The sequence below is a fragment of the Bolinopsis microptera genome, chromosome 11, assembly GCF_026151205.1.
Source record: "Bolinopsis microptera isolate Bmic1 chromosome 11, MBARI_Bmic_1.0, whole genome shotgun sequence".
Lineage (NCBI taxonomy): Eukaryota > Metazoa > Ctenophora > Tentaculata > Lobata > Bolinopsidae > Bolinopsis > Bolinopsis microptera.
This window is the reverse complement of record NC_087082.1, coordinates 7,305,009-7,321,683: the sequence shown is the minus strand read 5'-3', so window position 1 is coordinate 7,321,683 and position 16,675 is coordinate 7,305,009. Positions and strand designations below refer to the sequence as shown.

The window sequence follows — 16,675 nt, the reverse complement described above, 5'->3', positions numbered from 1 at the left end:
CTGTTGCACGGTGGAGAAATAGATTTAAAACCAAACTAGCAACATTTCTATTATGAAATCGTTCAGTAGGTGAAATTTATTGTTATTAATTTTCACTTGTCAGATACGTAAAAGCACACATCAATCTTGCCGTTAGGCGTTAAGGTAGGAGAAGTAAGCAAGCTGATAAGAGACAATAAAATTACAAACGAATGCAATCAGCAATTAGTGTGTGGCGTGAGGTATATCTACTTAAATTTTTAGTGCCGACTTCAGCTTCAATGATATCACCGCGCACCGTTAACATATGGACATCACCATTCTAACTCCGAAAAGTGTTATACTTGTAGTGATAATATTTGGTAGAATTTGGTCCAGACAAGCTATTACATTTTTTGCTGCGCTCCGATCTATCACAGCAGTTTTCCTAATACCGTAGAGAAGTCTTTTTTATTAGCAAATAAAACTCGATTACTAGACTCCTAGCCTGATACGAACTAAATTAAAAATTGCTCATAACGAACTTATCATCTTATCATAAATAAAAATAAATGCTGTTAACTGTGAGCTTTTGCTGGTCCCATGAATATAATTCAATGGATATGATATAAATATTCATATACTTGCACATTTACGAGTCTTCTGAATCTATTACACAATACACGACTTCTCATTTCATAATTCATATCAAACATTTCTATACTCATGCGAGAACAAAATACTTAATGTCGAAACTAACACAAGCAGTCATATTGCCGTGTTGTAAAACGGCCGACCGTTTACTACAAGTACAGTTAAGTCAAATAAAATCAAAACATAGTTTTAAAAAACGTATACGCTATCTGCAACATTTGACATCTAGCGCAACGTGCACAGTCTGGTTTAGTCAACAATGCAGCTCTAAGCGCTGCAGACTTGCTATTATATAAATGATGAGCGCTCGATTTGAAATCCCGACGCGCATAAAACTGCCACTAACTGCTACAAACTGCCACTAACTGCCACTAACTGCCACTAACTGCTACTGTCGCGCGCAAATGCGTGGGCGCGATTGTAGCAGTTAGTGGCAGTTAGTAGCAGTTAGTGGCAGTTTGTAGCAGTTAGTAGCAGTTTGTGGCAGTTAGTGGCAGTTAGTGGCAGTTAGTAGCAGTTTGTAGCAGTTAGTGACAGTTTCTTTGCACTTAGCTCCTCCTGTGGAGAGGGCTCTGGTTAGAGCAAATATTTATTATTTAAAAAAATTCAGCAAGTGGTAAAAAACGATCTGAAAGCTTTTCAGCTTATAGTTCAATCATGATAGTAATAGTAAGTGTGTTTGACTGCAATTTGATTACTGCAATTTAAAATTGTTTCGAGTCCAAGTATCTTTTAAGTCAGCTGCCTGTGATTGTACTAATAGTGCTTTGGTTCAATTTTATCAAGTTAATAGAAGTTTCTATGCAATTGCTTGATATGAAGTTAGATTTCTTTGAGTTCCAAAGTTTCAGCCAATTTTTTTGTTTTCACAATGATGAGCTTATAGTATAGCAAAAGCAAATTGTCAAAAAAACAGAATAAGTTAACTCCTAAGCAAAGCCACAAAAAGGCTTTTTGTGGATAATTGTTCTGGACAAAGTACTTGAAAAGACAAACACCATCAGCACCGTAAAAATGAATTTTCCTTCGGTCAAGTGTCCCATTGTTGTAGTCACTTGTGAACATTTCGTCAATCAGTGAGTTTATGCGTTGCCATGACGTGTCACCTTGCAACCTTACGTTCCCATAGAAACTTTCTATAACACCGAAGTGAGTTTTTAAAAAATCCACACAAGGTAAAAACAGTTTCATGTTAGGGTTGTATGAAATTCCGTTCACAAACAAATCTTCAAAGAATAAAATAAGAGGCTCAATAGCAATCATAAGGCTTGGAACAGTAACAGTCATAATCAAACCAGCGATTTTCAATAAAAGGTTTTCTAACATATTAAATATCAAATTGAAAATTTCAAACAAACGGAACACGCTGAAAAGAGTCATGGAAAAAAGGAATATTTACGCCCCAAATGTACTTACCACTCCAAGTGATGAACACATGGTGCTTGATAACCACGCATGTTGCTGCTTGCAGTTTTCTTCTCCGTATGTAATGGAATCCACAATTGCGATGCAAAGCAGGTAAATTCCTGTGAGGAGATCTCTGATATTGATGAGTAGCAGGAGGTTCGAAAGAATGCGAATAATTGAAAAAAAGGCAAAAAATAAACATCAATGAGAAACCTGAGAATTGCATTTGCAAAACTTAAATTTTGAAAACTGCTAAAAGTTTTACTTGTCACCTCATTAGTCATTATATCATGCTGATAGAACTGTAGTTGAGGACTTGAGGTAGAAAAACATCATTCAACTTAGTAGCTTCACCTTAAGATTTTGATTTGAAAGCTAAAAGCTTTCGATTTCAGATTTAACATGAAGAGAATTATTGCTGTCATAATTGACGCAGTATAATAATCTTGTGGAATGGAAACAACCTACAATTTATTGTTATAGGACGTATTGTAATCAATTACCATGTATGATTTGTATTTTAGCATGGTGACAAGGTAATCCACAATGTAAGTGGTATTTTGACTAACAATGATACTTTGGACTGTGGTGATCAGTTTGACTTCCATCCCCTTGCTCTCATATGGTTGGGATCTAAAGTCAGTCGAAAAGAAGGGCAGCAGACATATCAGAGATGCACCAGATTACACCGACTGGAAAAGGTGGCCAAAGTAAGTGTGTCATTTAAGCTTAAATTCCAATGCTTCAAGAGAAATACTTTTATATTTATGAATCCGTTAAATTCAATAAATTTGATCTTTATTATTTTAATTGTGTCATAATGAGTAAGGATAATTTTGGTTAAGGTGCAATCAAAATCATTCTCAAGCCAGTGATTTGTCCTTGTGACTGACTGAATTTTATTCCACAAGAATCAATTTGGATTCCAAAATTATTCCTACTAAGTAACTTACTAAGTAACTTAACTATGTACTTAACTAAGTAACAAAATCATTATGGTTCATTTTTCAGTGCATCAAAGCTGTACAACAAAGAAACCTGTGAGAATGAACTTCGTCCCTATCCAATAGTACCTCCTATTATTACTGATGTCGGAACTAATTATGATGTCAAGACATTGAGCGTATTCAAAACAATTGGCGATGCTTTTTTAGATGTAATAACCAGAAAGTCACTCTTTGGTAAATGTGGCTTTAGTACTGATCTGGTGTAACACATTTTAAGATATAGGATAACTTGACAGTTTTAGTTGTACCTGCTGCAGTGGCATAACGTTACCATTAGGCACCCTGCTGAAATTGACTATTACAGCAGGGGTCCGTGGGGGCCTTCGTTACGCCACTAACCTGTTGCTACAAATGTTCAAATATTTTTTTTTCCAGTTCTCCAATGATATCGAGGTCTTTGATTCACTTTATCATGCAGGCTGTACACAAGGTAACCTCAAATATGGAGACCATGTGCATGATAATATCCCCGATAATAATACCGTCTTTCAGAAACGGTATCACTGGCAATGGAACTATCTCCTATTGACAGTTTATCAAAAATACTAAAATTAGTAGAATACCAACTCACCATAGCGGTGATTATCGCTATCGGGGTCCTGACTGCTACGTTTATTCTCGTTTTCTACATAATCTTTTGGTCACTCAAATTAACAGGTAAGTCAATCTTGGTTTTACTTCTCGCTTTCCATCATAAACCATAATAAATAATAATACGTCTGAAAAATTAAGATCTAGTTTTGCCAGAGGCCCGGGAGCTGGAGGTTTATTGCATCATACATTCAATATCCATTGTTAGGGCTGTAACATCTCCGAATTTTACAGGAAACATCACTGAGGTGAAAAGTCAAAGAATTGCTGACAGTCAGGGTTCTATGAGATTCATTTTATCGTTCCTACTGTCTCTTTTTACTGTCTTTGTAATGTAAGCTTTAATGTATTTTTCTTTAATTCTGATATTGTATTATCTAAATTATAGATAGATCATTATTTAAAAAATATATGTAATTATTATTTCAATCGTGATTGTCATCTTTGTGAAATAGACTAGTTGCAACTTAACTGGTCGTAATAACACTGACATTATTCAAGGTTTGGTTGTATCATTGCGTGGGTTGCCAATACGCACATCTCAAATAATGTAAATGAAGCTTCAAGACACATTCAATGGACTGTGGAGGTCACAGAAAACTTTACTAAAAATATTGAAGAGGTAAATTTACTATTATAAATATACCATTTCATCTTTTTAATGTCCTGCTCAGTCCTGTATAAACGATAAATTATGCCATATTATATCATGCACCCTATTTTGATAGCAAAAAGGACTGGTATAAAAGTGTGAGAATTTCTTGCTTTTCCCCACAACTGCCACAAGTATATTTATTAATATAAGTCTAATAATATAAGTTACTGACCAACTACCTTTTGTTACTTAATAATTGTCTACATTATACTCGCAACTTAACGATCCGCTGCAGCAAATGACTGTGCTGTTTATACATTATAATACATTATAATACATTATATACATTATACATCATACATTATACATTATACATTATACATTATACATTATACATTATACATTATACATTATACATTATACATTATACATTATACATTATACCCACTGCAGCAAATGACTGTGCTGTTTATGGAAGACTACAAGAAGACCCAACTGGGAATACTAAGGACTCGCATGAACCAAGCTGTGGTCAATGCGTCTGGTTACGTGTACCTTCAGATAGCACAGAATGTGTCGGATATGTACAACAAATCTCTCATGGTTGCTGACAGTAGGTGCTTGTTGGAAGCTATTTTTAGATCATATCTTCATGAGATAACTTGTTTAGTTATCTAATTATGTGCAGTGTCTTTGTGATTCTACGTATAATACGGTGATTTGTTAATTAATGGGACTGCCCAAAAAGAGAAAAATCTATAATTTTGTCTTGTGAATTTGATGTTATCACCTGTTTATATTATCTAACTTATTCAGTGATAGGAAATCATCAAAAAGCAAACATAGTAAACCTCTATGATAAATATACAGCGGAAAACGAGACCACGTTCACTCTTCTTACAAAGTTAAAAGAAGCTAAAACTTGTTTAACAGCTATTAAAAAATGGTGTTCCGCAGTGAGTCTTTTTCTTATTCCATCATTACTATTCTTACTGAAATATAATTATTCATAAAAACACTTAACATTATGTATACTGGTATATATTAGGAATAAGTTACTGCGCTTAACAACTTACAGTTGTAAAAATTCTGAAACATATCCCCTCAAAAAGTTGAGTATCAGTATTAAATAATTTAAATTTTCATGCAGTCAGCGAACAGCGCCAAGTGTGACTCAGATAAAGAGATCAACCCTAGCTATCTCACCGCAGTTGATCCCGCCAAGGTATGTTTGATGTCACCAATCTATTTAGTTATTTGTATGGTTTTCAGATGTCATTGGTCATCTACTGTTCAGCAGAGCAATAATATTTCAAGATTTTTGGTGCTCAAGCCCAACAAGCGTATTGATATTGTGTATTTTTCCTGGAAACTGTAATTTATAAACTTTCTGGACAGTGGTTCTACGACGAGGTAATTAAAGCTAAAGAGGACGTGGTTAACATAGCAGAAAACGGTGCCCTGGGGGCTCTTGCTAGATCGGTAATACAGTCCCACTTTTATTTGAACTGTACAATTGATTTGGTTACATTTAAGTCTTGACCACTTTCCGAGGTTTTAAATAAACTCATAATCACATGGTTCTACACAGGCTTACTTTAACGGAAAGTTTTTCCACAACGGAACCCTAGAAGCGAAGGACACCAAGTTTTATAGTAAACAACCTTCTTACACGTAAGAGTTGCACTGTCTGATTTTCAATACTAACTAAATTTTGAGCAGCAACTTTGAGATGATGCTCTCCATATTAGTTGTGTTCTCAAAATACAGAAGGGAAACCACAATCCACAGTTAATTCATCTGACAGTAGACAAGTAATTTTCAACTTTGTAATTTGTAACTGTTATAATAAAAACAGAGGAACGTGCATGTTGACGGATCTGACAACCGGTAAACTCCTAGTCACACAGCATGATAAGATAACAGTGACAGTGGCTGCAGGTACCTTATGTTATACTGAAAAAATACTTTTGTATCAAACATGATATAATATCATTTGAGAAATTAAATAATTCAATTTTTTAAGAATACAGAGATTATCATCGTCAAATTGAAATCAAATCCTGTTAAATTCTCCATATTTTTAGCCTTGTATGATCTATAAGTAGATTTTATCGTACAGTTGAGTGGTGTGAGTTCGCAAAATACAACCTAACTGAAAAGCTGACTGAGGACGTATACCTCACTCTACCGCTCGCTCAAGATGCTTGCACAGCTAACACCGGTATTACTTTTGATAATCATCCAAAATGTATATTATAGATTTCAATAGTCCAACAATTTGATTTTAGGTTCAATGTTAATTTGTCATTTTAACAGAATGGTATGGTACGACTGTTTCATTTTACCACAGTACCCACTTGCCTGCACTATAACATTTGTTCAGCGTGCACTGGAGTTACAAAGCTAGCAGCCCAATACTTTGTAATGAAGGGGGTATTGACGGCGGCTGCAGCTGATAAAGCTGCAGATGAAACCTCCTGGCTGTCTGGTGCCTGCGGTCAGTTTATAATATTCATCAAAATTAATTGAATTAATTTAAATTATGAAACATTGGACTCGATGTAGAGTGTGGCCAATGTTTTCTCCGACCCAAAAATATAATTTTTGATAAAAGTAAAACATCCCGATCGTGTTTAAGAGTTTAAGGGGGCCGGGGGGGGGGGGGGGGGTCTTCATCAAAATTCTCTCGAAATTGACTTTATAGTTGTTTCTGGTAGAAGGGAGTGATATCTACCAGCTGCTTTTGGTCCCATGGAAAAATATTGTTCCTAGCCGAAATTATCGCTGGTCTAAGGTCAGCGCTTATTTGTAATTGTATTGCGCGAGCGATTTTCAATCGCAAATTCTGAAAATCAAGTCTAAAAATCTATCTTCTCATACATTTTTTGAGCAATCACCCTGAAACTTTCAGGATATGTTCTAGGGATCATTTAAAAGAGATCGTTCAAGCCAAAATTTTAAGATAGGCCTTTTAAAAAAATTTATTTAATTTTGAAAATCTTGGACCTGAAAAAATCGTAAAAAAACGAGGTCCAAGATTTTCAAAATTGAATAAAAATTTTTTAAAGGCCTATCTCAAAACATATCCTGAAAGTTTCAGGGTGATTACTCAAAAAATGTAGGAGAAGATAGATTTTTAGACTCGATTTTCAGAATTTGCGATTGAAAATCGCTCGCGCAATACAATTACACATAAGCGCTGACCTTAGACCGGTGATAATTTCGGCTAGGAACAATATTTTTCATGGGACCAAAAGCAGCTGGTAGATATCACTCCCTTCTACCAGAAACAACTATAAAGTCAATTTCGAGAGAATTTTGATGAAGACCCCCCGGCCCCCTTAAGGCAAGCGTTAAACGTTTATTTTTTCGCTCATATCCTAGTAAGACCCCTATACTCCATATTTATAGGTTCATACAATTAGTAATAAGATATAATTGTACAGTTGACTGGTGCGAGCATGATAAGTACAACCTGAATGAGAAACTCACTGAAACAGGGTACGACGATCTCAAAACCACCCAAAACGCTTGTATTGCAACCGCTGACAAAGGTATGATGGGGGAATTCACCCTATTACATTTTTGTTTGAATGAAATTTGTCATTTCAACGGTACGGTAATGTTTTGAACATATTCTATCACCTTATTTTCAGCGTGCACCGGAGTAGTAAAAGAGGTGCGGAGCGGGGTAACCAAATTCTATCTGGGCAAGGGCTCGCTGACAGCCTCATTGTTTGAGGACACCTCCTGGGTCACCGGGGCCTGTGGTCAGTTACCAATCTTTATTTGGATAATCAGCTAGATAATATTACTTTTAGAATAATTGTAATGTTCATATCTTGGGCAGTGCAGCAACTGGGTATAGCATATTAATTTAAACTGCTAACTGTACTTTGATCTCCAAGATGGACATTTTTTAATAAAACGATTGATAACTGGTTTAAGCAGTAATTCATATTTAATCTAATATATTATGACCTCTTAGCCATTGAATAGTAATTCAGTTTTTGAGGAAAATTATATTATTTTGTATTTTTATATAATCAGTTTAATTAATTTGTAACTATATTTTACTAGTCACGTGGTGTGAACACACCAAGATGAGTCTGGGTGAGAAACTGGGTGAGACAGGCTACGACGATCTCAGTAAAGCTCAAATTCCTTGTACTGTTAACAAAGGTATTAATCCAGAAAACGAGTAGTATTTAAGATATTAATCCGACAATTACATCTTCGTTAATAAGACTTAATTAATAATTAATGGTGCTTAATTAATAATTATACAGTATCACAGTATATTAATTGTTACAACTACATAATTGCCAATTGGTTTTTTCTTACTGTTGCCCACTTGTGACTTGCCCACAATACCTTCCTTTCAGAGTGCACTGGTGTAACAAAAGAAGTGGCTAGCGGTGTAACCAAGTACTATCTGATGAAGGGAGTGCTCACGTTATCAGATGATGATACTTCCTGGGTATCAGGAGCATGTGGTTAGTTCATCACGTGATCAGTTCACTACATCACGTGATCGTTCACTACATCACGTGATCAGTTCACTACATCACGTGATCAGTTCACTACATCACGTGATAAGTTCACTACATCACGTGATCAGCTCACTACATCACGTGATCAGTTCACTACATCACGTGATCAGTTCACTACATCACGTGATCAGTTCACTACATCACGTGATCTGCTCACTACATCACGTGATGTGAATTTCAAAGTGGCTGTTGTTTTAATAAAACAAATATTTAATAAAACAAATATTTATTTTTACGGCACAATCAAACAATATCAACAATAAATAAATCAGGGGAGGTTTGAAGAGGTTTCAATTGCCGAAGGCCACTGCTTATCTTTAGGATTTGAGAGTGACCTGTGCTTGAAACCCCCTCAACCATCCACTACTATATACGTCAATATACTTGTTATACTAATATAGAAAAATATAATAATCTGAAATTACTTATTGGTTTAGTTTGGTGACATAGGAGAGCCCAGTTGAGTTTTAGTTTATAGGTTTATGTTTTAAATCATAGTTTGTTACAAGACCAGCCTCCCTATTAGTATTATATAAATAATTTGTGTATCAATAGATTATTTTTAATTTTCTTATTCATCTTCTATCGAATCATTACCTCAGCCATACTACCAAAGCTCACTATAAAGGAGGAAATCACTTGTTCGGATCCTGAAGGATGTCGCGTGAAAGACACAGCTACATTGCTATTTTGGGGAGACTGCTGTGTCAGTATTCAGTATGCCCTTGACCAAAGTGATCCTAACACCAACAATACTGACTATACAAGTAAGTCATATCTGCTTAACTAATTTGTTAATTTGTTAATTTGATGAATAATTAGTTATAACAAGAAAACAAATGCAATGTGTTTTTAAGAATTTTCCTCAAACCAGCTCATAGCCTATCATTCTAACCATATCAGAGTGCGGACCAAAAGAAATATACAAAGAAGATAAAATACAACCCGGCGGGAACCAGTCGGACTACCGTGGGAATATCTCCGTAACAGTGAAAGGAACGGACTGTAAGAAGTGGGCTCAGGTGGCAGTAGAAGGAGAAGAAGGAGCCACGTGGGACTCCTGGGCGGCTGACCAGGGCTACACTGGGCTGTATTATCTGGATGATATTGAAGATATATCTTTTCAACATAACTTCTGTAGGAATCCTAGCCCTCAAAAGGGGCTGTATGGAACTAAAACAGACAATGATGTCAAGACACGAGCTTGGTAAGTGGAGTGTTTATTTCCATTTCATATTTATGTTACTAACCGAAGATAAAGACCTATTTCAAAGTTTTCTACGGTTAGCTACCTTACTCGGGATTATTATGACCGGGATAAAGTGGCGGGTTTAGGGTAATTTCGCCATATTTTTCCCGAACCACATTTTCACCGGTCGTTAATAAACCCGCCGACTCAGCTTTTAGGGTTCCCAAGGGGTATGGGTGCTCATATTTTAATCGTTGTCTTATATTCACTAAAGAAGACTATTGGGACACTTGTTGTAGGTTTTTCGACTTCATTTGGCTAAAATTGCAAAAAATTCACCTTTTTGCCCAATTCTTGTCATATATCCTTATTGTCAAATTTGATTTAAATCGGCCAATTTTTAATTTCTTCATTTTGTCGCACCTTTAGCTGACAAAATGAAGGTACTCCTAAGAGCGGCATATGATTACGAGTTCCAGGCTCAGAAAAGGGGGGATGATGAAAGGGATGATCCAGATGAAGATAAAGAAGATGATTACAACTTATTGGAAGACTAAACAGCTCTCCCTTTATCCTTATATCGATCTGGTTGTTACGCTTCTAATGTTAAAAATTATTTTCTATCTAGTTTGATTAACCACGAGTCATTATTTCTGTCTACTTTCAACAATTATTGATAATTCGACTTGCTTCACAAGTTTGAGCAATGCGAAAATTTCTAAACTTGCCTATCTCTAATAAGGAAATTTACATCTGAGACAAAATTTTTGAATCTAAAATTGAAAGGTTGGACACCGGTAAAATGGCGACCGGGAAAATGTGGTGGGTTTTGAGCAATTTCGCCATATTTTTCCCGAACCATATTTTAACCGGTCGTTAATAAACCCGTCGTAATAATCCCGAGTAAGGTAACTTTCAGCACCTCAATCGAGTGCATCCACACTCCACAGTAAACTCATTATTGAGTCATTCAAGAAAAATTAAGTTAAAACAGTGAAATTTCGGTCAAGGAAATGGCAAAAAAACTTCTATTTGAAAATCTTCCAAAATTTTCCTTCGTCGAAAACTGAAATTTGAAAATGTCCTATTAAAAATCTTTCAAATTGTTTGCTTCTATCATGATCATTTTCTGTTTAAGTCTCTGTTAAAATGTGACCAGGTTGCATTCCTAGTACCCAACTAGATGGAACTTGCAGAAGAGTGACGTGTAATGAAGCCACGCATTTTCTGTCTAAATAGGGTCTTTGCGGCACTGTTGATTATTTTAGAATGGACCTCCATCACTCTACAACCCTTCTTGCAGGTGCTTCACAGGGACAGGAGCTACAGACTGGGAGTACTGTAAAGTACCTTTCTGTGCTCCCTCCACGGCCAAAGCGCTGAAAGAAGCTACAGCTAGAGGCTCCTCTGCTTTCCAATACCCAACCTGTACTGTTTTGGAGAAGAAACGGTATGGTGAAAATATACCTACTGCATCAGATTTCACAATGTGGAAAACATCTGACCTAGCAAGAAAGGGTAAGAAAACTCGTAGAGTATTTTTCTCTGCACTTCAATGATATGGACTTATCCTTGACAGATAATTATTTGTGTCCAACGAGGAAGTTGTTTTTGTCAATATTGGTCCTTTATAATATGTTACTCTTTTAAGATTTTTAAGAAGAGTGTCTGAACTGAAAGACCTCAGACACGATATACGAGTGTCTGTTGTCTAGCAATTACACCATTACACATATTCAGTGAATACTAATAACCAAGGAACATATTGTCATCATTCATCAATCTGTTCGGTGCTATGCTGACTGTTATCTAATCTTATCTGTATCACAGAGGCGTACTTCTCTCTTGATGAAGCAGCAGCGGAGATGACGGCTCAGTTCGAAACAATACAACAGAGATTCAACGAGACCAACGAAGTGTTCGACAAGCTCAAAACAACAATTTTGTCCAGCATTTCATCCGACAGTGACGCCAGCAAATTCGATAATATCAGGTTATCTTGATTTGTTTTTTAGTGAGTCATACTGAAAATAGATTGATATTCACTGTATTGTAGAGGAAAGCAATAACACTGGGGAGAGACCTGGCTTAGAAATTGACCTCGTTTAAAATCTCGGCTGACCTCTCTTTCTCTGAAGCTCCTCCATTCGAGCTAACAGATGCTAGGTTGTGATGACTGTAACTAACCAATATCCTCTCCCAGGAACATTGGGACGATCTTCATAGTGACATTCTGCATGTTGTCGGCCTGTTTAGCTGTAGCTGGTGTCTGCATGGGATACTGTAACATCAGTGATGTTCCCCCTCATTTGAGGTAACGTCAGAGTGAGGTGTTCCCTCTAATTTGAGGTAACGTCAGTCTGAGGTGTTCCCCCTCATTTGTGGTAACGTCAGTCTGAGATGTTCCCCCTCATTTGAGGTAACGTCAGTCTGAGATGTTCCCCCTCATTTGAGGTAACGTCAGTCTGAGGTGTTCCCCCTCATTTGAGGTAACGTCAGTCTGAGGTGTTCCCCACTTCCCCCTCATTTGAGGTAGCGTCAGTCTGTGGTGTTCCCCCTCATTTGAGGTAACGTCAGTCTGAGGTGTTCCCCCTCATTTGAGGTAACGTCAGTCTGAGGTGTTCCCCCTCATTTGAGGTAACGTCAGTCTAAGGTCTGAGTCTGGTTTTGTAAATGAACGGTTCTGCACATGAAGTAAACGGACGGGTAACTTAATATACAATACTACTACTGTAATAATACAGTAGCAGAAAGTTTAACCGCTTGTTTTGTTTGATTGTGTTAATGTTATGCTATATTGTAAGATTATAGTGTGTACCAACCTTTTTCAGGACATCAGCGTGTAGTATGGGGGGAAGGCTGATAAAGTTATCCTCCTACTGGGCCGCTATGATGGCTATCATCAACCTCTTCATGGCTACTCTCTTCTTCGTTCCTGGAACAGCCTTCAGTCTCGTTTGTAAAGATTATTACAATGAGTCCCTTTTCAGGGTGAGTCATATCAAGTCCGTTTGAAAATGTTAAAACCACCAAAATAAGAAGGGTATTTCTTATAAAACGTCAATTTAAAGCCACGTTAATTTAAACTTTTAAAATTTACCTTACCCTGGTCCCTGTGCATGATCATTATTATACTGACGGCACTAAAGCAGAAGCAACAGTTTGGTGTGGCAAATAATCACAACTCACACAACCTACACTGACTTCATTACAGCTGTTTGACGATAAAGTGATAGTTGACTACTCCGTGCTGGGACGTGCAGTGTTAGGAAATGACACCTACCCAATGACCTTCAAGGATCTGTGGCTGAGGTGCCGGGATAACAAGACCCTGTGGTATTCTCTGGGACTCGTTAACGATTCAGATTATGATCTTGTGTCCATGATGCAACTCAACGAGGTTAATTGATTAGTTTTTAATTTGTGGTTTATCAGAAATTCTAATTGACTGTAATGACGTTATGATAAGGTAATAGTTCGTTGTTAACAATATTTACGGGGATGAAACGGTAAGAACAAATCTAAATTTGAGAGAAAGTTTAGTACGAAGATTTGTTTTAAAAGTTGTCAATACTCCTCAGTCGCTGAATATAGATTACACGGTAACGCAGCTGATGAACGACGTGTCTCTTAACTTCAACAACTACCCAGCCTACCCTCCTGAACTTGTGGAATGGCTAACTTTCTGGAATGTCAGCTTTGCCACACAGCTCTCTTGGAAAACTCTAAAAAATAACGTGCGTTTCTTTGCTGTGTAAATTTTTACTGTTTTTGTTTAATCATGATATTATAGGTTTTTCTCTTATAACTAAACTTCATTCTTGATTTTCTAAAGGCATTTGATATAGATTTCTTCAGTTATCAGTTATCTAGTCTGCAGTGAAGATAATTAAGAATCTTATAATCTTTGCGAAATCATAAAAATTGTAAAAATTCAGTTAGCAAACGGTTTTATGGAGGTAACGTTTGACGAGATAAGCCCAAAGTCCGAATCAGATAGTAAGATAAAGATAGATAATAAAGATTTCTGCAGTGCTTTCAAACCATACGGTGCACAAATTACTGAAACAGAGGGAGAAGTGTTCGATTGCAAGGTAGACTGGGAGATTAACTTAAATAAGTTATATTAAACAAATAAAGGAATTAAAACTGCAGTCAGTAATTGCCAACATTTTCCTTTTTACACTATTTCGCGTGGGGAAATGATCGATTGTTTTAATCAATAAACTGTAAAATGAAAACTTAAAACTAATCGTTTTTTCAGCATCTATTTACTCACGAAAATGCTACTTGGAACTTTCATAAATTTTACTGTCTTGAATGGGTGGACGCCATAACAGAAAAGAAGGCAGCGATTGTAAGTTTCTACCAATTTGTTCAGTCTATTTCAAATAATACATACATATATTATATAATATATATAAACACATCGGCTGGAATATAAACAAATACTACCCCTTAAGATAAAAATACTATATGAACGTGATCCATATCTCATTCATCAGTTAGACATGAAAAATAAAGCTAGTCTGGTAGAGGCACAGTGGAGTAAGTACGGTCCAGAGTTCATAAATCTGCTGATGGAAGAGTACGACTTTACCAACAAGAATCTTCTTAACGACGGGGTCAAATTCTCCTGGGATATCATCAACCAGGTATACCTATCATTAATTAATTAATAAATAATTATCCGTGAAACCCAACTGCCAACTATTTAGTCCCAACCAAAAACAGACGGAGGTAAGGTAATTTACACAGCAGAAAAAAGCAGATTTGAATAAAGGTTTAAAACTTACTAACTTAACACGAAGAAGTTAGATGCAGCTGAACAAGTTCTATTAGTTAATTAATCTACTATTAATTAATCTACCCCGCTGTTTCAGACTTATATTGACTACTGGCAGCCAGTACTTCACAACGAGGTTAGCTGTTTTACCTGGCAGATGAACGAAACAATGCAGAATACCTTGGCTGTGTGTTATCCTATCTCTAAGATTCTTGACAATACAATGAACTACTTCTGCGGGTACATGGTCTCTGCTATGGTACGCCATATTATCACAATTACTGTCCCTTTATTTATTGACTGTGTGTGTTAACAGCGCCACCCCTTAGTTTTATTAGGCGCTGCCACTGAATCTGTCATTTCATTTTACAATATCATTATTGAAAAAACGATTGAAAAAAGCGCAACTGATATTTTAAGGTTTTTTGGTTTCATTTATCAATAATTTCGGGGAAGGAAATGGCTGCGGTTAATTGGGGTTTTACCGTACTTCTACATTACACCTGACTTATAAAACCCTCCCTCTCCCTCCAGACTCTAGCGTGGATGTCACAAGGGTTATTGGGACTAGTCCTTGCGTTCCATATGTTGGTGGCTGGTAGCCTAGCAACCTACTTCTTACAGTTGGAGGAGAGACACCCTGATGATATCTCCAAGGAAGATATAATCGCTGGATTGTAAGTCTGTATTTTTTAAAGAATTTCGAGCGTGAGGTATATCACCATCATCAGGTATTCAGGTTACTTTGAAAATCGGAAAGGTAAATTAATGTTGAAGTATAAATCTATCATTGATGGTAAATAATATCGTCTATCGGTTGCATAGGTGATATAACTTAAGACTTGGTTTTCCACAAGTTGTATTACAATTTCCCTGCAAAATTACAGTATTGGCTAATAAGTGGTAAATGTAAGCTTACTGGAAAAATGCCGCATTTCTCATTGCTACTGTGTGGTGTAGGATTGTGTTGTTGAGCTTGCATTTTCACTGTTATTTGCGAAAAATTAAACTGATTAATGTAAGTATAGTGCGGCAAGCTCGGTTTAATAGAAATTCAGGGAAATTCACATCCAAATAAATCCGTGTTTAGTATTCTAACACAATGATTTTCAGCCAATGAGTGTGAGACTGGAGATCCTTGAAACGTGGGATTTGATCGTACGTCTGATTTTTAGCTACCATCGAGGCTGTGCCTTATACAGATGAAATAATGTTACTACAGAGTTCAATATTATACTTTTTAACAATAATAATTGAAGAAATTTAAGACGATTTTGATATCCAGTTTGGGGACAATGCCTTTTTCTGCTAGGATTAAAATGATGTTATGACGTGATATAATCTAACTAAAGCCGCAGGCGGCTATGCGTTCATAAAATTGTAAGCAATAATATGACTATAATCTTTTGATAATTTTGAATTTGTAGCGTATATTTGACGCTTTACACTTGTCAGAGGAGATAAAGCCAACCTCAATTTCAACTCTGTTGATAATTTGGGAACCAATCAGGAGGGCGGAAGACGCGTGTGCGGAGGTCGCGTAGGCGGAGGTCGATCCCATGATTTGGGCGGAAGTCTCGTAAAACGATCACATGTCCTAAATGCTCGACTGGTAATACTACAAAACCTGAAACATCACACAACGTACTTCAAATTGTATAAATTATATAAGTTATATTCAATCATTTTAGTGGTACTGATTTCGAATTCTTTGTAACTTTAAAAACAAAATACACAGGGTTATAGAGAACGCTTAAAGGTAATATAAATCACAATGTAATCAATCAATTTTGTCAAAACCCGAATAGAATAATATCATGCAATAACATAAACATTTCACATAGCACTCTTTAGCAAATCAATATAGGTTAAAATATCATCCTCGTACGAATGGTAGTTCTGAACTATGCTGAGGATTCTTTTATCCTTGTC

The 16,675-nt window shown here is 36.3% G+C and overlaps 1 protein-coding gene across 1 annotated transcript; it reads left to right on the top strand.

The window, feature by feature from the left end:
- The first annotated feature begins 2,536 nt into the window (after window positions 1-2,536).
- LOC134822920 (uncharacterized) lies at window positions 2,537-15,923 on the top strand. The gene is made up of 31 exons (XM_063834196.1): window positions 2,537-2,729; window positions 3,031-3,200; window positions 3,519-3,683; window positions 3,852-3,951; window positions 4,119-4,239; window positions 4,666-4,825; window positions 5,029-5,168; window positions 5,363-5,437; window positions 5,611-5,694; window positions 5,804-5,886; window positions 6,071-6,153; window positions 6,335-6,436; window positions 6,599-6,712; window positions 7,662-7,769; window positions 7,872-7,985; window positions 8,296-8,397; window positions 8,601-8,711; window positions 9,371-9,535; window positions 9,672-9,975; window positions 11,261-11,475; window positions 11,788-11,950; window positions 12,161-12,271; window positions 12,789-12,948; window positions 13,172-13,357; window positions 13,539-13,694; window positions 13,896-14,051; window positions 14,222-14,314; window positions 14,463-14,612; window positions 14,841-15,002; window positions 15,278-15,420; window positions 15,857-15,923. The coding sequence occupies exons 1-31, from the start codon at window positions 2,590-2,592 to the stop codon at window positions 15,861-15,863; spliced, it is 4,143 nt and encodes a 1,380-aa protein (XP_063690266.1). The 5' UTR covers window positions 2,537-2,589; the 3' UTR covers window positions 15,864-15,923.
- The last annotated feature ends 752 nt before the right edge of the window (window positions 15,924-16,675 follow it).

Excerpts from the sequence above, each read along its gene's own strand:
- LOC134822920 (XM_063834196.1), top strand. The coding sequence starts at position 2,590 with ATGATACTTTGGACTGTGGTGATCAGTTTGACTTCCATCCCCTTGCTC. Across the intron at positions 7,986-8,295 it reads CTGGGTCACCGGGGCCTGTG|TCACGTGGTGTGAACACACC; the intron begins GTCAGTTACCAA and ends ATATTTTACTAG. Across the intron at positions 11,476-11,787 it reads ATCTGACCTAGCAAGAAAGG|AGGCGTACTTCTCTCTTGAT; the intron begins GTAAGAAAACTC and ends TCTGTATCACAG.